The sequence below is a fragment of the Pteronotus mesoamericanus genome, unplaced genomic scaffold, assembly GCF_021234165.1.
Source record: "Pteronotus mesoamericanus isolate MK-2021 breed Mesoamerican mustached bat unplaced genomic scaffold, CSHL_Meso_final scaffold_582, whole genome shotgun sequence".
Lineage (NCBI taxonomy): Eukaryota > Metazoa > Chordata > Mammalia > Chiroptera > Mormoopidae > Pteronotus > Pteronotus mesoamericanus.
Genome location: NW_026555323.1, coordinates 4,921,652 through 4,944,500, shown reverse-complemented (window position 1 = coordinate 4,944,500; position 22,849 = coordinate 4,921,652). Strand labels below are relative to the sequence as shown.

Genomic DNA, 22,849 nt, shown 5'->3' with positions numbered 1-22,849 from the left:
ACATGGGTAGTACTAATTCCATATTTATATATGGGATTAGTATATAAAGCGTAGGTGCGCACTATACGTGACAAAACACAGGTATATTTTACCTTGGAGTACTTGCATTAAAGATTCGTCATAACAGTTGGGTCAGACTGATTCTGCCTTTACCCTTCTTTTCTCTTTGAAGCCATTGGGTCCCTTGTAAAACTCCAGTGTTTGGATCTTAGTGACAATGCCTTAGAAATTGTTTGCCCAGAAATTGGTCGTCTGAGAGCTTTACGTCATCTTCGACTAGCTAACAACCAGCTGCGATGCCTGCCTCCAGGTAATCACCGTCTGCAGCACACAATAGTCCCTTGTCTCTTACAAATGTGTCTGTACTCACTGTACGTCTTGGCCATGGGCTTTGGAAATATTTGTAAGTATTTGTCCATTTGTCTGAAAAGGAAACTGAGAAATATGGAGGAATGTCACAACGTGACAAGGGGTCTTTTTCCTGATGCAAACATAAGAAGGTGGCTTTTATGTTTTTGAGCCGCAATCACTGCAGTTGTGCACCGGTCTTCAGATGGCTGCTCAGGAGAAATATTTGTCCAAAAACCTACTTCAGTTCTGAAGTCCAGATCAGGGAAGTTAGATGAACTTGGCATGATGTAATCATCTTAGTATCCAAAAGGCAGCTAACATGCAGTGTTTTCTCTCATTCTCCAGTGAGATAATGGATGTACATTGACTTTGATTTAATAAGAAACGATAGTATGAATTTAGTAGCACAACTTAAGTGTGGTCCTCACACTGTCAGTTTTGCCAGCTGACCTTTCTGTTAGACCGTGAGGTACCTATAGGCAGCCCCCAAATCCTGCCTTCCCTGAGGTGCCGTGATTCCCCTGGACTTTCTTATGAGGGGCATCCTGAGACCCTCCATGAATTCACCGTGGCAAATTCTACTGCCCTATGTCCTTTCCCATATTTTGTAAAAAGGAATAGTATGATTTAAATTTTAAAAAAACTTTCAGGTATTACGTGAAAATTACAGTGCATTCAAGAATGAGCAGAGATAAATACAGATGTCACATGGGTCGGGATTATTTATATTTAATAACTCAGGAAAACCAACCAGACTTCTAGCGTGTCCAAGTGAAATGTGTGACAATCAAAATCACAGATTGCTACCTGTCATGGAACTTTGTGGTCCCATGAGAATGTTAAAAACTATTCATGTTACATCCTTGAATGAAATAGTCTATCATATTTCTTTATGATCTAAAAAATATTTTCTCCCAGTTTTTTCAAGCACAGAAAATTCTTGATGAACACATAATTAAATTTTAGACTTTATGTGCTGGCCTTCACATATAGTTTCAATATTGTTTACAAAAATAGTACTAGCATAGTAATTTTTTAACCTCATATAATGTCTATCTTTTTTCTGAATATAGTTAATATAAGAATTTTCAGTATGTTGTAGGAATATGGTCTTTCCTAAAGGATTTATTGTATGTAATTAGGCTCAATGGCATTTCATCATTCTAGCTTTGTCAAGTTTATGTATTTAAATATTCAGGAAATTAGATTCTCTTTCAAAGATTACCTAGAAAATATCTCATTAAAATCATACTTTAAATTGTCATATTTTCATATATGAAACTTGCATCATAGACTCAAAATACAGGGATACAATACTGAATTTGTAAGCCCTTGTATGTATGTTTAAATAACCTATGAGAATATAATTCTCTGTTAAGCCATTGTTCTGTGTATTGCATTATTCTCATTTCCTGTAACGTAAGACATTTTGTGGCAGAATGTGGCCATTTCCTTCCATTATATACTCTCGGACGTTAAGGATGTACGACTGATAGCATTGACTGCTTCCTAGTCCCCAGCGAAGGGCACAGGTTTCCTGAAGACTTTCATGTGATTTTTAATTTATGTCTCACCTGTTGCTCAACATATCCGTGGCATGTACTCCTGATTTTCTCTCCTTAGCTTCTGTCAGTTGTCTGTGTTTGGTTTTGTGTGCTTTGAGTAAAATTATATGCAGCAATAGCAATGTATTTTGAACAGAAACTTCCCATTGAGCCACGTATAGGTTTTTTACTTTCTAGGCCATCCTGAATGGCAATGAACTAGGTCTTACCAATTATTTGATTCACTTTATACATCTCTTTATGAGGTCATTTCAGTGTTGTAATTTGAGGGGCTAGGTACACCTTCTCAAACGTTTGATCAAGTTTGGGCACATACTAAGGAAATGTGTTTTAATGATAGTAAAAAAAAAAATAAAGTGAGGAACTGCCACCGTCTCCCCTTGATGACAACAGATACCAGCTGCTGTCTGACTGATCGCCCCTCTCCCTAGTCCGCGCCGTTACGTGTAGGCTTCTTACATGTTATATTTCCTTGAAAGACTTAACGTTTTACTGTGTGTTATTTGTTGTGGCTGAATACCCTTTGAATGGAAGGTCATAAGCAGATTCTAAAATTTTAAAAATCTTAGCGTACATTTGAAAAGTTTGAAACATTTGAAATACACAGATCTAGTGGATATAGAGTTTTAAAGTTAGGATCTAAGAGTGAACCACGGGTTTCACGAACCCCCTCAGCCGTATGCATTTTGATATTTGTCACGTGTATCTATTGCTGTGAAGAATGTCCAGTGCTTTCCTCAGTTTCTCAAACAGATCATAACTCATATGGTTGATTCTGTTGGGCTGCCGGCCAACATCCATCCTCTGGGAAACTTCCTTTCTCTCATCCTACTGGATTGGAGAATAGCGCGTTTTCCTGTCACGTGACATTGCTTTCTCGCCACAGCTGAGTTGTCCAGGCATAGGTACCTTTCCCCAGCAGGGTCATTTTTTTGGTGGCGGGGTGAGGGGTGGGTTGGGATTTTGGAAGAGGCTATTGAAGAGGAAAAAAAAGCAGAGGAGGCAGAAAAAGGAAATCAGTCTCCCTGGGACACTGCACAATACTTTGTAGCCTCATGAGGTGCTGGTAGTAGCCTTGTAGATTGGGGAACAGGCAAAAAGAGAAAGATGAAGCAGGTCACAGAGAGCGGATGGGAGCAGACACTCTCTGTGTTTTCTTCCCCATCCCAGTCGCTGGCTCTGTTCTTAAGCCCACAGCCCTTGTGCTTAAGCTGGCTCTAGTAGGCGTCTATGACTTGCCACCTACCAAAGTTGCTCCAAAGGCTTAAAACAGTCTGTCCAGGGCTGTAGGATCAATGTTCTATTGAACTCACCTATTTACTTAACTCTTATCCTTTGAAATTGCACAAGCTCTCAGGAATAGTGGGAAATCCAGGTTTAGCAATAGCATGATCAGAATTATGAGAGTGGTTCATTCTGTCACCTTTTTTTTTTTTTTATAATATACTTTGCACCCTTTCTATTGGATGTCTTTTTTATTTTCTCCTGCATGTAAGTCATTTTGGGGGACCCTCAGGAACCCTCATGTGGGCTAGTGATTGGTCATAGGAATGTGAAGACAGACTATAAAGAGCATGTTATTAAGCCAGTGCAGGGGAGGTGTCATTTCTCCTCCATCCCCTTAGGGTCTCCAGCTGGGCCTAAGAAAATTGACATGAGACAAATTCACTGGACTAAAATATACAAATTTTATTTAATATTTTTATACGTGCACAGAGCCTGCATAAGAAAAGTGAAGACCCAAAGAAGCAGCTAGAGCCAAGTGCCTGTACACTAGATGGGACAAGGAGTGGTAAAGAGTGGCAAGACAGGGGGCTTGGGCTAGGACCGTGAGTTGTAGAAAAATGACTAGGAAGGTAAAGGTCAGTTTAACAAGGTTTGTTTGTACGTATTCCCCTCAATGTCCACGCCCATCTCTGGCGATGAGAATGCCTTCTGCCCAGTACCGGGAGTGCGCCCTTTGCGTGGGACGTTTAGCTCTGCTTTCAGGAAGAAAAAGGAAGGTCAGAGCGCCCTCCTCGCATCTCCTGTCTTTCAGTGACTTGAACACAAAATAATCGCTGTGCCAGCGTGGCATATCTGGGGCTGGCAGAGCACCCACTGATGCTCTTCACCAGCCACCTCGACGGACAGCTAGAGCTTAATCTTGTGTAAAACACGCCCCTCAGAATCATCCCACTCAAGTGCTGAGAGGACGCAAGAAATCTGTTAAACGTCAACTCCCAAACATTATTGGTTGAGAGTTGGTTGGCAGGGAGGGTCGGTATTAACTCCCTGGTTCTTCTGGCAGGCTGCACACCGATGTTCACGGCTATAGTTCAAAGACTCAGCCACAGGGACAGAGATGCTGGCAGCGGAGCATCGCTCAGAGAACACTGCTGTGGCACATCTGAGTGACGCGCGTGGAGCTCCAGCAAGCTCCCGCAGACATCGTGCCGCATGGCCTGCAGGCGGTGCTTGGTGCACCTGCTTTACAAATCTTCCCGACTGGCCCATAGACCGCAGCGTGAAAGACAGGCTAATCCGTCGTATAGGCCGAGCTTGGTTCCAAGAACAATAAATAATCACCACGCCCTAAAATAGTCTTCTCGATAAAATGATTGACGTCGTGGTCTATGGTATAAGAACTTTGAAACCAGTAAGACTGGTTTCTTTGTTTGTTTTTTAATTAAATGTATTGGGGGTCACTGCAGTTAAGAACATTTTATAGGTAAAAAGCTTTACCAGGCAAACAAAAGGTGAGGGAAATTTACCACGACATGACCTGCATTATAAGAAATGTTGAAAGGAGCTCTTCCACCGGAGACCAAAAGATTAAAGGATACAAAACTGAGTGAGATGACAGAAGCAGGAAATTGCAACTCTGTTTCGGAACAGGGTATTAAACACTTCATCGTAATATAAAGGTTACAGGTGGGGAAGCAGTTTAAAAAAGACTATGGCTTCTGCAGTTCGGACATGAGTGCGCAGCAGAGAAAAAGGATAACTTGTGAGGCAAACAGCCAATGGGGAGGGGACAGGGACTGCGTTTGCGCCAGTGGGTGGAGATAAGATGCAGTCGGAGTAAAAAGGACCCTTCGTCGGAGCTGGGTTCCCCTTTCACCCGTGTCTGTGGCAGAATCCTTGTCCTCTATTTCAGTCCAGGGCGGTGACCGCTGGGCACCTCTTCTCTTTTACAATGGGCTTGTCACTTTTGGGAAGTGATTTCGGTTGCTTGTATATAATACCTTTTTCAACGACTGCTTTACAGTTTTTCTCTTCATCTTTGATGTTGCCACGTCATATATGACTTGTCACAATGTAGGATGTAGCAAATATTTCTCTTGCTTGGGTTATTTTTTTTTTTTATTTTCCAAATTGGGACGTTTTCTGTCATTATTTCTTTAACTATTTTCCTGCTCCATTTTCTTTCTTTGAGGGACTCCAGTTACACACACGAGATCATTTGGTATTGTTTCACGGGTCACTGAGGCTTTGTTCTGGTTTAAATTTTTTTTCCCCCGAATCTCAAGGTTGGATGCTATCTGTTGACCTGCCCTCTGGTTCAGGAACCTCTTCTGTGCTCTCCAGTGTGTTACTCTCTAAGCCCCCTTCGCCCTCTCCCAGCTTTTTCCTCTTCGGTGCCCGGTCCTGCCGTTCCCACCCCTGTTCCCTCCGGCCCCTCTGCTCTGGGAGCTCTGCTCGGGCCCCACTTTCCGGTGCTGCGGCCCAGAAGGTGCCCCTTGGCAGGAAGCCACGGCCAGCACGGGGCTCCCCTCCTGTGCTTCCCGGATTTCAAGGACCCAGGTCCTGTGCTTCCTGCCCGTTGCTTGAAAACTGTTGCCTCCTGTATTTTTGAGTACTTTCCTTGTTGTATTTTGATGGGAGGTGAGCCTGGTGTCCCTGACCCTGTCGCCTGTCCTGTTCTACGGTCTTTGATTTCTTATCTGATTTTTCATTTGATTGCGTATTACACCACTTAAACATTTATATATTGCCTTCTCCAACTTCCGGTACCAAAACTGTAACATGATTTGTTACAGAACAAACTTAAACTCGTTTTCTTTCAAAGACGAGTGTTTCTAACTTAAGTAAAATTACCTTGTCTATTATGAAGAGAAATATTTTGCACTTACAAATAAAGGGTTCTCGGGGAAAGATTTCCATCAACGCAGAGCTACTTGCCCAACACTTTGTGATTCGCCCTCGGTAAAAGCCACAAGGACAAGAGGTATCAGGACAGTCAGAGAAGCCAGCTAACCTCTGATAGTCGAGGGAAGCCTGATGCTTTTGTGACTTACTATAAACTGTGAACTCCGCCAAGAGAGGGTTTTAGTAGCAAACAAAATGTAACTAAGAGTCAGAAAAGATGTTGCTTACATCTGGCATATAAATCAGCCTATTTTTCTGAAATGCTTGTATCCTTGAAAAGTCGTTTTGCTTACCAAAAAAGGAAGGGTTTTTAGCCCCAATTAAACACATTAAAACAGTCTACCTTGTCCTTTAACGGATAAAAGCGTGCACAAACACAGAAAAATTTACTACGTATAACTCGCGTGAATTGTTCCTAAAACTCAGGCTTCAATTATGGTTAAGTTTATTTTATTTTTTCCTGAAAATTTATTTTTCCTCCAATTGAGTCTCTGTTGCTTTACTGAAATGAAATTTAGGATCTTTTCTTCGGTCTGTCCGGTTGCCGACTCAATTGTTCAGAAAGCTCTGTGTCACCCATCTAGGAGGGAGCGGGGAGGAGGTCCTACAGAGGACACTGAAGGACCCAGAGCCGGTCACTCGAGAGCTTCCCCTGTTGCCTGCTACCCTGTCTGCTGAGACTCACCCGGCATTCCCTGCCAGTTGGCATTGGAGGCTGCAGAGCATCTTCCCAGGTGCTGACCCCTCCTGTAGGTAGGAGACAGGTGCTCACGTTTACAGCCCCGGAACTGCGGTTTCTAGGAATGGTGGGTAGCCCCAGGCACACCAGGTCGACCTTGGTTTTACCGTTACCTCTTCCATTGTACCTGCCTCTCAGGCGCCATCTCAAAGGGACACTGGAGCAGCTGTCTTTTTCAATCCTCCAACACACAGGGGCTTATGGACACCTCCTGTCCCCCCAGATTGTCAGGACCATTCACCCCGTGTCACCTTCTTGGGCAGAGACTCTAGTAATTTGGGTAATTTACCCTCCCATGGAGACTCAGCTCTTCACGGATTCCACACCGGCACTGATAAAGTAGCTCACTAGCACTCTTTTCTCTAAAATGAATCTTAATAAGTGACCGCTGGCAGAGTGCCCCGCTGGTGTCATCAGGCTATGTACATGTATGGGCGGCAACATACAGAAACGGGCTCTCTCTATTTTGTGGGGCTGTTTCCACAGCCGGGGCACTGACTACCTGATCTGTAACAATTATTTGTTGGTTCCAAGTATCATGCGACGTGGGGATGATGAAGGTAGACACGATCGAGGCCCAGAGGTCGAAAGAGCTTTGACGGTAACATTTTATCGGCTAATCTTTTAAACTGTGTCCTTCCCAAGACGAGACTAGAGAGAAAGGATAGAGAAAGAAGTAGTGGGTGTGTTAGTAGTCATCTCGGCACAGCGCTGAGTGGTGAAGATGCCCATTTGACAACTAAAGAATAGAGGGTTAAAAGTCTAACAACCTACCTACCCTCGGCTTGCTCCGTGGCCACTGAAGAAATGAATATATTGTTTACCAGAGTCCTAAACTCATATTTGAAACCTGCTCTTTCAATGTCTCTTGTAGACCTAAAGTTACTTTATTAACATTTCTGCAGTACATAGTACTTTATTATCAAAGTAACTTTATACTATAGTTAAGTATATCTTAGTAACTTCATAGTAACAGATTTTTTAAATTCATATCTTTATATAAAATAATCTTAGTATATACCAGATTAGATAAAACACAGATATGTCAGAAAAAAATTTTTTTTACCATTGATGCTATTACATATTATAAAATCTGGTTACAAATGGAGCTAAAACTTTGAAATTTCATTTACAAACTTTACCAAGCTTTGAAAATTGGACAAACATCTTAGAGTACAAATGGCCATTCAAGAGTCTTCTAAAAGAAAAAAAGTTTTGTTTTCTGGACCGTGCATCCTTCTCAGGCAGTATCCAATATATACAGAAAATGCTCCTCTTTAGAAAAGGTGTGAAGGAAAGCGGGGGAAAACTTGCCAAATGTCTGAAAAACAGACGTTCATTGTGGTGGTACTTTTTAAAAAAGGCAAAAGGAGGAAAGTTAGTCCTTCAGACTTAAAAAGCCTCTTCCATCAATCCTGCTGATGAAGGCATGGACCAGTCCTCTGTGGAAAGACTTTAAAGGGCTAACATCGCAACAGCAGAGATCCAGTTTGAAGTCTTAAGGGGTATTCTTCCAAGTTCACCTCACATGCGAGGCTGTTCCTCTTCCTTCCCATATGCAATTAATTTCCTACACCACGGTCTGTTAAAAGCTCGGTGCTGTATGGGAGCCGTAAAGAGCCCTGAGGTCGGTTGAAGAGGATTTAAGGCAACGTCACGTGTGATGGGAGGAGGGACTGAACTGTAAGTAGTGTTCAGGAGCAAAGGACTTGGGTTTGGATACTTTCTATCATATTATCTCTGGCACGTATCTATCTCATAGTCTGTCATATGCACTGTGCCCAGGATTCTCTTTCTAAATCACAGATTTGATAAACAACTTGCCCAATTAAAATCCTTCATTTAAATAATTCGCTAGACTTGGCTGGTGTGGCTCAGTGGATTGGGCGCTGGCCTGCGAACCAAAGGGTTGCTGGTTTGATTCCCAGTCAGGGCACATGCCTGGGCTGCCGGCCAGGTCCCCAGCAGGGGGCGCACAGGAGGCAACCACAGATTGATGTTTCTTGCCCTCTCTTTCCCCCTCCCTTCCCTTCTGTAAAAATAAAATTTTTTTAAAAAAGGTTTAAAATAATTAATTAATTTGCCAAAAGTGTGTGGTTGCTATGATAGAAGCCCATTTGTTTATTACGAATACCAGGAATTAGGAGTATTTAAAAAAACACAAATATAGTGTTCTTAATCTTTTAAAGTGAATTTTCTTGGCTTATAAAATGTGTTTTTTCTAGACACAACCTATTAATGAGAATTCAGAGATTTAATTTTTATTTTTGGATCTAAATCAACTTGCAATATTTTAGAGGTTTTGTGACATGATCATAAAATTATAGTTTCATGTCAAACTATAAGAAAAATGAACTGGTATCATATAGGATTTGTACTGAAATAAGTATTTCTTAAAAAGTAGTGCCTTCAGTAAGTAAAACATTTATTTTTTTCATGTTATTTGAACATGCCTGTTGCTTACTTCATCCGTAAATTATGTTTTAATCTGGTAAAGGTTTTAATTTAAATCATATTGTCTATTCTGCAAGTAATTTTGAAGTTAATGATTGTTTTACTGAATGAAAAGCTTTATGATTTGCCAGGGGTTGATGTAATAGAAGTAATTAAACAAAATTTAGTTTGATATGGATTGTTACCAAACTCCCCTCCACCCCCCCCACATAATTGACATCATACTTCTTTGTTTAATACTTTTTTACTATTCTTTTTTAATAAAATCAACATTTATGTAATAAACATAGTATGTAAGTCCTCATAGCCTGTTATGTCATATCTTTTAGCAGCAGAAAGTAAATTTTCAAGGTCATCATTCTATGCCCTTCATGAAATCAAACCCATTAGATTTAGTATAAATTTAAGGATGTTGGATTTTAGTGGTAGAAGGAATATCAACCCATCAAGTTAAAATCTAGTTAGTACATTGGATAAGGAAATAGAGACCTAGGGATCAAGTGACATTAATTTTATAGGCTTTCGCTTTATTGAAAGATCACAGTTCTTCAAGCTCCATGGAATTCTATGTGTGGGAAACTTGAATATCATTTGAAGAGCAAAAGTTTTAAACTTAGATGAAGCCCAATTTATCAGTTTCTTAATTTCACGGGTTATGCTGTTGATGCCATATTTAATAAGACCTGCTTGCCCAACCTAGGGTCACAAAAATTTTTCTCTTATGTTTTCTTATATAAAATTATCTATTGCATTTATGGCTATGATTCATTTCAAGTTCTTTGTTGTGTGTGATGTGAGCAAAGGGTTAAGATATTTTTAGATACGGGATATTCAGTTTTTCCAACACAATCTGCTGAAAGACCATTCATTCTTTCTTCGCTGAAAACCACTTGGCTGGCCATGAACGTATGGGTTCATGTCTAATGTTCTGTCCCCATTAGTTTTTATGTCTGTCCTTATGGCGTTACCACAGTAGCCTGATTGCTGCAGCTTTAGGGGAAGCTTTGAAGTGAGGTGGTGTGATTCCTCCAACTTTGTTCTTTTTCAAATTTCTTTTGGAAAAATAAAAATTCATTGATTTCTTTTTACAACTAAAGAAAATTTAATTTTTTTTCATTTTGGGGCATTCTATCTGTAAACACAGGCTCCTGTCTAAATGGTAGCAATAAGAAGGTGAAGGTGGAATGGGGGACCTTGTGTCAAAGTGACCTATGAGGATCATTATGCTATTCAGTATCTTTTCTAATCACTCAGTCTGTTTCTTGCCTATATTTATGGAACTCAGAACTTCAAGCCGGCTTCTCTAATTTTGTCGCGCCTTCTACAACGTTGGGTCTCTTATCAATAATACAGGGGCAGCGAAGTGTTGAGACAGATGACATGGTCTGCATTTTACTCCTGGGGGAGGGATAGGTGAAGAATAGGCAGACTGGAGACTGGGGGAAACTGTCTGTTCGTCCCGTCCCCTGTGGACCTGCTCCTGCTGTTCATAGGTGGCCACATCTCAGTGGTGGTAGCTGAGCTACAAGGAGGTAAAGGCTTTGGGTTTTGACTCACACGAACCAGATCTCCTAAGTGCATTTCAATGTTGCACGCGTACGCTTAGATGAAAGGATACTAAACAATTAGAATGGTTACTGGGAGGGTTCTTCTCTCTCTCTCATAAATATGAATAAATTTCTGTATTACAAAGGTTGGGAAGTAAGTATGAGGATTGTGAACATCTTTTTTCTTTCTTTTTAGTAATGTTTCATAAGTCTTTCAGGGTTTGTTGTAACACTCAAACTTTATTATTTAATTTTTCATAACTTATAAATTCTAGTATTTCAATATATTTCATCCATATAAAGTATAGATTTTAGCAAATACTCATTTAAATTAATTCTTTCATAGAACTGAAGTAAAATAAATGCTACTTTGAAATTTATCTATGTATAACAATGTTTATAAAGAAAAATATTATTCAGATATTACTAGGACTAAAATTCTCCCAATACCTTAAAGAGTCAAACTTTAGCTTTTGATAAAGAATTGGGGTATGTTTAAAATACTTTAAGAAATGTTAATAAACAACTACCGTCTTTTTTAACCTCTTTGATGTGCTAATCAGGAGCAAGTAAAATTTGAAAAGTAGAGAATTATGTATTTTTTCCTTCCGTATGCTCATGTCATCGTAAAATTACTTCAAACATAAACACAGTGACTTTGTTCTCTTGAAATCGTTTTTGCATTTCTCCACTCAAGTCTCTTTGAATGTTATACTTAGTTTCTCTCAACAGCACTCTGTATAAAGTGTGTTAGTAAATCTTAGTAAAAATTGTGATGAATAACTGCCCATTTCTTCCTCACTGCTCAGAAAGAGACAGCAATATTTTAGTATCAGTCATTGGGATATTAAACCTTCAGTGGTAGTATTTAATTTATTTTCAACATCACGATTAAGGCTATTGAGAAGTCTACTTTCATTAAATATTTGTATTTCTCCCTTTGTCTTCATTTAATTATTTCTTCGTATTGCTTCTTATTAGGCAAAAGTACTTTGGTATTTCTAATTAAAAATTAAATATCTTATAATGATCTCGCTTTTAAGAAGGCATGCAGGCTGATGATGCTGAACGTTCTCTGTTTGCTGTTGGCCTGACGTTGCCCGCTTTGGTTTCCTAATTTAGTAACAGAAATACAAGTATGCACTATTGGGCAGGTTTGGTATGCTGGCGCCCAGCCAGGAAGCACGGGTTTCTTAAGTAAATGGACCGATGGGGATTGGCAGAAAACACAGAATATGTTACGTGAGTTTTGCACTTTACGAATCCCTAACTGATGAACTCAGCTAACCCACTACCACCTAAAGAAAAGTTTGGTTGAAACACGTGTTTACACTTAAAGATGTATTTTTTCCTTTTCCAAAGTCACCCTTCATTTTTGTAGTTTTAATTTCATATTTGTGGAAACCTTTCAAAAGTACTTTCACTTTCAGTGAGTGAATAAATGCATCAAAATTAATGAACTCTATTCAATTATTTTATGCATTTGCAGTACCGTTCAAAATAGCGTAATATAAATGCTGATAATATACAGATGTAGTGTGCTTCTGTGTGAGGAAGTGAAAGAACACTTTGACAGAGATAAATTTAAAAAAAAAGAAAAAAAAAGCTTGATATCACGAGGCTGCCTTGGCACCTGCTTGGCCGGGCGGCCGCAGCTGCTGTCCTGTCTCCTGCACAGTGGGTATCGTTAGTGTCCTGCGTCCTCGCTGTCCTCTGGGTGGCTTTGCGGGGGTCGCTTTCTTGCATGCGTGAACACTGGGGCCGTTCCTGTCTCCTGACACTTTGCCTTCTTGATGATGCTTCCTGTCTGGCATATCCTTGGTCCTAAGGCCCATCGCCTCTGAATTTGGAGAAGAGCCTTGAGACCTAAGGAGTAGCTTCCACTTGTCTCCTTCAAGCCTTGATGTATTCCTTCGAGACCCTGCCTTTCGTTGTCAGATACAGGCCAGCCCTCCACCCTGGTCATCCTTGAACAATTAATTCTGCTGCCTGGGGCAGTGTTGGAAGGGTCGGGGGAGAGTGCTGTGCGGATGCTCTGAGTCACACCAGAGCTGTGTTAGTCACAGTGCCCGACAAAGGGGATGTGGTGTGATACAAACTTCAGTAATCAAATTGTATTTACTTTAGGATTAAGATTCTTTGTTGTCACAGTGCCGTCCAGAAGTTTTAATGAGTCAGAAAGAATACTAAACATCATACATTTCTTGACCAAAAGTAGTCAGAAGTTCACTAGCCTGTAAAATTAGTTTTAAAATGATCTATTTCTCAACGTTCAGCAATTTGACTATGATATGCCTAGGTATGGATTTCTTTGTGTTTTTTCCTACTTGAAATTCCTGGCAATTCTTGGATCTGTAGATCAATGCTTTTCATCAAATGTGGACCATCTTCAGTCATTGCCTTTTCATGTATTTTTTCTGCCACTTCCTCTCTTTCTTCTCCTTCTGGAACTTCCATTATACATATACTCGATATGATGGTATCCCACAGGTCTCTAAGGTGCTGATGATTTTCTGTTGATTTTTCTTCTACTCTTCAAATTTAATAATTTCTATTGACATGTCTTTGAGTTTACTGATTCTTTCCTCTGCCATCTCATATCTGATCCTGAGACCATGTAATGAGTTCTTTATTTCAGTTATTGTACTTTCAACTTTCGAATTGTTCCTTGGGTCTTTTATGGTTTGTATTTTTCTGTTTAGATTCCCTATTGATTGAGTCATTGTCATCACATTTTTCTTTAATTTTTGACATAGTTTCCTTTGCCTCTTTAAACACATTTATAACAGCTGCTTTGAAATCTTTGCCAACTTCAACATCTGGATCCATTTGGAGTTAGTTTCTGTTGACTGGTTTTTGTTGGGGTTTTTTTTCCCTCTCCTGGTTATGGGCCACCCTTTGCTGTTTCTTTGCATGTCTTGTATTTTTGCTGTTGTTGAAAACTGAAAATTTTCGTCAATGTAGTGGGGACACTCTGGCTTTTGACTCTTTTTTTCTGAGATCTGTTTTATTTTTTTAATTATTGTCCCCCTCTGGGGTTTAAACTGCAGACCTTTCCCCCATGGTGTGCAACCTCTGCTGGCTCTGCCCAGACCTCAATCCTGCTTGTGTTTTAAGCTGGCTCCCTCGAGGTGGCCACTGTGCCTATGTAGCTTAGGAGCAGCCCCTGGTTTGGACAGAGGTTCGCTCAAATGCTGCAAGCCCGCAAAGCTCCTGTCTCATGCTAATTGAAACGTATTTGGATGGTAGAGCGCATGCAGAGAGGGGCACCTGTCACATCTGCTCTGCCTTGTGCTCTGTGCAGACCCTTGGGTCTTCCCCGCACGTACACATCGTTCCCGGTTGTCTAAGGGTTTGTGGAGAGCGTATCTAGCACTTCATCTGCTCTCTCATTTCCAGAAACCCCCCAATTAAATTTATGGCAGTGCAACCACTCGTTCCAACTGGATCTGCAATCCCGGGCTAGCAACGCAGATGTTGTGTCTTTCCCTTAGGCTTTTCCTCCACAGCCTGTAACTTTGAGTTAAAAAAAAAACTGTGAGATTTTGACCCCATACCCAAGTCAAGGATGCCCTCGCTGTCTGCCATACCGCTGGTTTTCATAGTCAACCCCGCCTTGGTAAACTGACATTCTTGAGATCGAACTTGGGGGTCGAATGGGAGAGGAGGCAGCCCAAGCGGGAACGGGCTGCAGACCCCCACCATTCTTCCATGAAGCTTTAACAGGTTTTTCAAGAAGAGACATTTCTAAATTTCTCTGCCTTTGGTTGATTCCAAGAGCCCTGAAATGGTTGGTTCTTTACAATTTGGCCCCATTGTTGTGCTTGTTTTTGATGGAGAGACTTCTCTGAGCTCTTCGTACCACCTTAGGCCCCAACTATTTTTAAATATTCTCAAGCCATTGTTTAATTAGCTATTTAAAATGTTAAAGGGACTCATGGAGCTTCAGAATCACTATTTTTTATTTATTTTTTATTTACTCTGTATTGTATTTTTTCCCATTACATTTACTTCCCTTTTACCCGCTCCTCCCAAGCAATCACCACACTATTATCCATGTCCATGAGTCCTTTTCCCTGTTTGCTCACTATTTTCATTACGAATTTTATGACAATGTCTTCCCACCCTTAATTTTCTGGCATTTCACTTCTGAAGTTATTGGATAAGGTTTTATGTCTGCAGTTATTAACAAAAACACTAAAAACATGCTTTTTAATGTTCTTTCAGTATCTCGAGACACCCTTTCTGTGTGTTTATAAACTGCCTTAAGTGTGTGAAAGGCTTCTGAGCCCCTTCGCCTAACCTGGGCTTTCAGTTCCTCTCTGGGACACTTGAACATCATTCTCTTTAGGGAAGAGGGTGGCGCCTTTATTTGTCATTTGTTAGCTAATTATTCTTGCCTCAAGCACAGCTTGAGAAATCTTTGTGGCATCCTTACCATTTTCCTGAAGTGTGGCTCATTCAGGACAACAGATTTCCTCTATTCGTGCAGATTTATGTTCAAAACTATAACCAAAGACAAGCAGAAATCTCCGAAAGCAGTACAATGTATATAGTACCTAAGATCTTGGATTTTATTTACTTAGGTCATGACATAACATCAATTTTTATTCTCTTCACCCCAAAGGAATAAAATAATAAAAGCTACAAAAAGTTTTTTAAAATAAATTTTGAACTCTTCAGAGGATGAAAATATAAGATTTTTATCAAAAGGTGGATTTAAACAAGCAAGCCTGCATTTTTATGTAATAATTCTTAGAAGAGCCCAGTATAATTTCACTGTTAACTATTTATTTAAAACAGGAAACCTAATTGAATTATTAAGGACAAGAGCAGATCAATAGACAATAATATCTAGGCAACAGAAAAGTGAATTCATTCCTTCTATTGTTTTAGGTGCCACTCTTCCTGTATTAATTGTATCAGCAATGCCAAGAGTTTCTTCGTGTTTGAATCACTAGCCTAATTAACTTTCAGGCTAATTATAGGTGTAAAATGAACTTCCCATGGAAAAACATTACTGTCCTAAAATTTATACGGTAGGAAACACACTTCCAGGATCCCACGCAGGCAGTGCCTTTGGCAGTCCCTACGTTTGCTTGTTTATGAAACGTTTAATTTTGAGGTAATTATAGATTCCTGTGCAGTTATATGTCCGTGTGCTTTGACCCAATCGTGTTTTTTCTTTTGAATTTTTTTCCAGCTATTACATAGCTTTGCAAAAATTGGTTATTGCTACTTTATGGGTAACAAGAGGGGCCACGTACAAAGGTTTGAAGTCGGCTGAAGCTCCGTGACTCTGTTTTGTTAAGCACCAGCTAGGACAGCGGTCATGATTAAGAGAGGTATTAGAAGCACTCTGCTGACTAGTAGCCTGTTTCCCACCCATAAAACTTTTATTTTAGAGTGTGAATTTGCAACAAAAAAAATACTGCATGTAAAAATATTTAATAACACATCAAATTAGCAACTTTTGTGTGCCATTAATGAAATGAGCTCATCCTTTCTGTCTGTTTCAACACCATGTAGGCATAATTAAGTTCTAATGCCAAATTGACTCAACTGGTAAGCCTTTTGTAAAGTTTGTAGTAACTGTGCTGACAGTTTTTCTAAATTTAAAGTGGCGTAACAGTCATTTCACTCATACTTTGGGTCACTCATAAAATACAATTTATGTCATCTATACTGTCTTTTTCTATTCATGAAAGGGAATACAAAGGAAATATTAATAATTATTTGAATAATAGTTGTACTCATATTTTTGTTCAGTCATTCCAAACCAGGATGGCTTTTTTTCCCTTTCATGTTTCATTTATTAATATTCTGTCTGGGGCTTCTTTCCTGAAGACTTTCTGTGGTAGAAGCCTTGTGTCCGGGAGTAATGAAAGCTATACCTCTGTGGAAGGATGTGAAGGGATTATGGATCTAGCTTGTTCTGTGTTGTAAGAAACCTTTAAATTATTACTACTATAATGGTAGCATAGGCCCTAGGGGCTGAAAGCCTGTTTTTCTAGAAGGAAGGCAATAGAAAGCTGAGTGATGGGACAGAGTTATAAAGAAAGATTTGAGGTAAGATTTAATTTTAAAATTCTCTGAACATTCTTCAGAAGGGCTGCAAGAATAAAATAAAAATATCTGCAGAATTGGGTTAAGAAACCCATGACTGATACATGCTTGGACCTCAGGAAAGTTGTTTTTTAACATGACGGTCTAAAGTTATAATAATCAGGGTCTCACAAATGTCATATGTACACAAGTGTTACAATGGCCCCGGCAAGTATTAATGTCACATCACATTAGTTTCACATTTTGTATTCTTTTGAGGAGAGTTGAAGATAACTCCCTTTGCTTTACCTCTACAAATATGAAAAACAGATTAGTACTACCGTTTAGAGTGTTAGAACCTTCTAGTGGAGTACATAGGGGAAACATGCCTTCATGTTGAGTCTCAGCATTTTCCAAGCTTTCGCTGCATGCTGCCAAAAAAGTGTACCAACTGAACTGCTGGTGAATCACAACTGAACAGGTCTCCCAGCTGGATAACTGTTCTTCAACATGCTAATGTATGTGACAGTAAGCAGTATAGTACACATACTGCTTTTCCAGAGCTGATTTGACCATAGGAATGTTGCTCGAAGCTCGTGCTCCTGTGAACGTAGTTGGAGCAAATGCTGCTCTAGGCGAGTGGGCCCATAAAGCCCATCACAACTATTATTGCAAACATTTGTGTTTGCTAAAATTAATGTAAAAATTCAATATGCCCTTTTTCAGTTGCTTCGACATAATTTCTTTCTTTCTTTCTCTCTTTTTTTTTATTATTCTTCCAGTTCCAATAATAAGATGAGTAGGGCAAAAGACTAATTAGAAAAAGGTGGTTATTCTTGGAAACTTTAGGCACAACTGACTTGTTTCTGAAAGAAATACCACTCACAGGCAGAAGTCATCTGTTCATATTGAACCCATCAGTATTCTTGATGGGCTTACAAGTTTTTATTGTTCTCTTTGTTCCAGCGCTCTGTGACTTCCTGTTATTGAGGGATATTTGAAAGCTGTGGTAGTGCGGTGCCCAGCAGCAGACCGACAGCGCCGTAAAAGATCTGTGTTCTGGTGTATATTGACCTGCTCGTAACAAGACAGTGGCACTACTTTGTAGTATTTTTCCAAAAGCTGAGGAATAAATAGAAATCTGAAGAAATACATCTTTATGTGTTCTTTTTAGAAGCACCGTACAAGTTTTCTGTGATACTTATATTTAACAGACATGATATAAACTTTGATTTTTTTTTTTCATTTCATAATGACAAAACTTACAAGACCCTCAGCAAGCTAGATTTGCAGAGCAGCACTCGATAGACATATCTATTAAATTTTTGTTCGCTCTTGCACTGCATTTCAGTGAACTGAAATGTCATTAGGAAATCCAAATTTTAATCTACAATCCAAATTATATTTTATTTTATTATTTATTTATTTGTTGACTTCAGAGAGAGAAGGGAAGGGAGAGAGACAGCGACAGAGAAGTATCTGACAGGGGATCAAACCCACAACCATGGTATATTGGGATGACACTCTAACCAACTGAGTGACTAGGCCAGGACATCTAGAATCCACATTGTAGAATTGTTGCATCTGGTATTCTAAGGAATCCCAAAGTGTGTGAAGAAGTACCATATTATCGTGTGATTAAGTTTGCATTAATATAAAAGCAATACATGAGCATGAAAAACATATTTAAACAGTATAGAGAAGTTTAAAAATGAAAAGTTAATATCTTTCCATGCTTCCATTTTATTCCTGTCCTTAGTATTAGTCACTATTGAGTGCCTTTTGTTTTCATTCTGCCGATGGTTTCCTCCGTAACTCTAAACAATAACAGGTAATGCATCTAGAGTCTTGTTGCTTTTGTATTATGATTGGCCGCCAATACGTTCAAATTTAGACTTCTCTGGTGTAAAACATCTTATGTCGATAGTGATAATGTGAATTTCTTATAGAGGGTAAATATTTAGAAATCAGAGTTACAGTTTGAATTTAATGTGAAATTCTTTGAATTAATGGCGAGCTTGCCTTAAACCTGTTTTTCATATGTTGAGCATGATATGTTTCTCAGTGTTCTATCAGTAGAGATCATTCTTTTTTCAACCACTTCCTATTTTTCAAGGTTGCTACTTTTCTGATGGGAACTTCAAAGAAATAAACTAGAATGGATCAATTTGAAATGTATATCCACTAAAAATTTTCTCTTTAAAATTTCTCCTTGTATTAATTTGAGTTTAGAAAGTGAGAGGAAAGCAATCATTACGGTGATATTTTTTCAGATAGGGAAATGTGGATTGCTTGTAGTTATTCTCTGCGAAGGAGTGAAATAAAAAAAATAAATTTTTATTCTGGACTACAATGCTGTGGTATTTCTTGAGGTGGTGATTATAATAGTTTTATGCCAACAATGGACACCTGCTGATCTCATTCAGGTCAAAAACTCCTTTGTGCTACCTCAGTGAGGGGAAAAAAGGCCTTCCTAGAAGAAATCTGGGAAATAGACAATCACCAAAATATATCACAAAATGAAAAACCTGCATGTGTGGTCTCCACGAATCTCACAGAAAGAGGACAATAAAGGATTTTTCTAAGTAGCAATCCACGTATTGACACAAAGCAATAATAAAGATGCTAAGTATTTGAATAAATGCTTTTCAATTTCAGACAGAATGTATCTAAAGATATGATACAGGCCATTTCTGTCTAACTGGTATATTATAATTGCCACTCAGGAAGAATACTTACAAAATACTTTTTCTTATCTTTTCTTTATTTTTATTATTGAATTTTTCTTATCTTCTCCATATTCTCAGTGACATTTTGCTAAGCGCCTCAAGTATCAAATTGACTATTTGTTTAGATAACCAATAAAGACCTGGTAAATAACTTATTTAGAACAACACTGAATGAGACTTTAGCACATAACTTAATCATACACAAAGACCAGGTTAAATGTCAGAATAATGTGATTTTTCTTCTGTGAAATGTGTCTTTAACATTTTAAAATTTCTATTGGGAATTAACTGGTAAGCATGACACCCAGACATAAATATTTAAACCATATCAGTGCCTATTGTGTTTTCTCAGATGCCAGATGTTTTAGAGCGTTTTATTTTAAAGCTCCCAAGTAATATTTAACTTTCTTTCATAATTAAAAGGACTTCTTAATTGCTAGTTTGATGTTGCTTATGTTAGACAAATGTAAACATAGTTAATAGATTCTTTCAATGAACTTTCTGGTATTGTTAATTTTATTCTCCTTTGTGATTATTTGTTATTAAACATAACCTGGCACACATTCCAAGTTAGGAAATGATAGCAAGCTCCTTATGATTGGTTTTAATTTTTTTATTTGAACAAGGAAGGTAGTCCTGCTCATTTCCTGAAAGGCATCTATTTCTATGAGCCCCTTTCTCTCTGTTAGACATAACCAACATGTACCTACTGTGTTCATAATTGTTTCAGTGATAAAACTGCATCAATTAAAAAGGTATTTATATTTAGAACTTACATTTAGAATATTATATAGTATAATGAGCTGAAAATTAAAAATAAATATTGTTTTCTGCCATGGATTGTTGAATTATATGGGATATTTCATTTAGTCACGTCAGGGATATGTTATTCTATCTCTTTTTTTAAGAAATCATTTTTAAATATCAAACTAATGATCTAAATATTTGAGTAAGTAACCCAGAGTTGCACAGCTGATAAAGAACTGGGTCATGGCTTGAACCTAGCTCTGCACACCAGAGTGTGCACCTTCCACAGCCCAATCTCGAGACAGAGGATGAGTTTGAAGGGGGGGCCGCCCTGTATGTGGAGCGGAACCCGGCCCTGAAACCTTGTCCGTCATTTCTCTGTGTGCTCTCCCTAAGCCGGCGCACTTCGGATCCCAAATGAGAGCTGTTTTTAGTGGTACCGGAAAAAGCCAGGGCTTGACAAATACCAAGCCTAGTTATTGACTCTGTGGTCGCTGGCTTGGCATGAAGTGGGTGGCTTCCTTCCCATCCCCATTTAAAACTTTCGAGCAGGTCAGTGTGCGTCAGTGGAGAAAGATCACTTAGAGGGAATTTGCTGTTTTCTCTCTTGAAATGGCACTCCGATATTATTTCTAATGCTTTGTGTTAAGTAATTGCTATGCAGCAATAATGGAATGATCTTCAGGATATTCTAGAAGTAGCTGAAAACTTTTAAGGTATTGTATATTTAGCATGAAAGCAAACGGCCGTGAAGTGAGGGTTATTCTAGGCCCACTAAGGAAATAAAAGTGTGCAAACGGACGTTTACTCCTTGCGCAGTGAGTGGCGAGGTAACAGGGAGACCCGCTGAAAAGGGTAGGGTCCTGCTGATACTCCAAACAGAGCGCGTGGCGACTCCGTGTCGCTATTGCCCCATGAGTTTCAAGATGACCCGTCAATAAATATTTTTGAAGGTGTAATGATGTTAAATTTATTAAGGGTAAAATTAATTATAAACAATTTCATTAAAAAGAAACATAATAATACCACATTGAAAAGACGCCAGAAAAAATGCGAGGAACACATTATGAGAAATAAAAACAGCTAAGAAACGGATTAAGTGATACGAATTTATACCAAGGATAATTGTTCTACTCATTTCCAATATCCAGATAATCAGTATATGCAATTTTTAAAATTTTGCTTTAATAGACATTTTATTTTTTAATTTTATAAAGAATTTTTAAAAAATAATTCTTGTGTTACTTTTTAAATTTTTCATTTTAACATAACTAGAAATTAATGTATCTTGCATTCGTGTGACTTTATTCAAAGATAGCTATTAAAAATGCTCCTGTCAACAATAGGTTTCTAACAAAAACTGGGAAACTTTTTCTGTAAATGGCGAGATAGTAAATATTTTCAGGCTTTGCAGGCCACATAGGGTCTCTGCCACATATTCTTTTTTGTTTTTGTTAGTGTTGTTTTTGAACATCCTTCAAAATGTAAAAACCCCAGCGTAGCTTGCAAACAGTGCAGAAGCGGGCCGTGGGCCAGAGTTTGCCTGTGCGGTGTAGCTTGCCAACCCCTGGCCTGTGGCAAGAAAAAAAGCCGATCTGTGGAATTGGACATCAAGAAGGCAGAAGATTCTCCATCCAGCAGAGAAGGCATTGCTACTGTGAACCTAAGCCCTGAACAAACTGGGCTGTGCCCAGAGGGGCGCCGTCAAGCGACAAGAGCGTGGGAAACCCTAACATGAGAGGGATGGCCCCTGGGACAGGGTCGGACAGGGTCAGGGTTAGGGAAGGTGACGAGATGGCATCGCAGCGGCCTCCAGCTTGGATGTTCCTTGGCACCGAAGAAGGAGACGTGCCCTGCCCAGCGCTTCCTAGGGAGCCTGAAGTCCCTGGACAGGATGCGTGTCCTTCCCCTCGAGATCTCTCCCTCTGTCCAGAGATGCTTCGTGGGCATTTTCCCTGAGAAGGACAGAGCACCTTGTAAAGAGCTTCCTGACCTTCAGACATGGTGATTTAATGGGTGACAAGGACATGATTGTACTCACCATGGACAGATTACAAATATGGGCATCAACAATGAGGGATATTCGAGTAAACAGAAGGATTTCATTTGGGTGGAATTAAAGCCATCTTCGTAGGATATGTACTCCTCGAATGGGTTTATAAAAAGGATTCACATGGCTGGACAATACCGAAAAATGTGACCTACCAATAATTTCACTTTATAATTATAATATTTACCATGGTAAAAATTTCCGAAGACATCCTAATTGTTAGTCTGGGAGGTTTCTGTTTAGTTCATATGGATGAGGGGTACTCACTGGGATACTATAACTTAGGTTTAAGTATCCTGCTGTCTACTTAGGTAAAAATCACAAAAGTAGCAAAGTCCGGTACCTTGGAGTGACTGTGTTTTTCTTACCCTAGCAACCACTTTCAACTCATCAAGAAGCAGAAGCCATAGTAACGAACTTCTGGGTCATAATCACCTCTTTGTGTCTCTCCTTTCTCTATGCCAACACTTTCTCCATTAAAAAAAAAAAAA

At 39.2% G+C, this 22,849-nt stretch overlaps 1 protein-coding gene across 3 annotated transcripts in view; it reads left to right on the top strand.

The window, feature by feature from the left end:
- LRRC28 (leucine rich repeat containing 28) overlaps positions 1-22,849 on the top strand; it is a 68,879-nt gene that overhangs the window by 13,249 nt on the left and 32,781 nt on the right. For 2 of the 3 annotated variants that reach the window (XM_054561947.1, XM_054561945.1), the window contains exon 5: positions 173-310. The exons of the other annotated variant lie outside the window; for it this stretch is intronic. In XM_054561947.1, the coding sequence (XP_054417922.1) occupies positions 173-310 (138 nt within the window). The remainder of the gene's footprint in view (positions 1-172; positions 311-22,849) is intronic. 3 annotated transcript variants of the gene reach the window in all.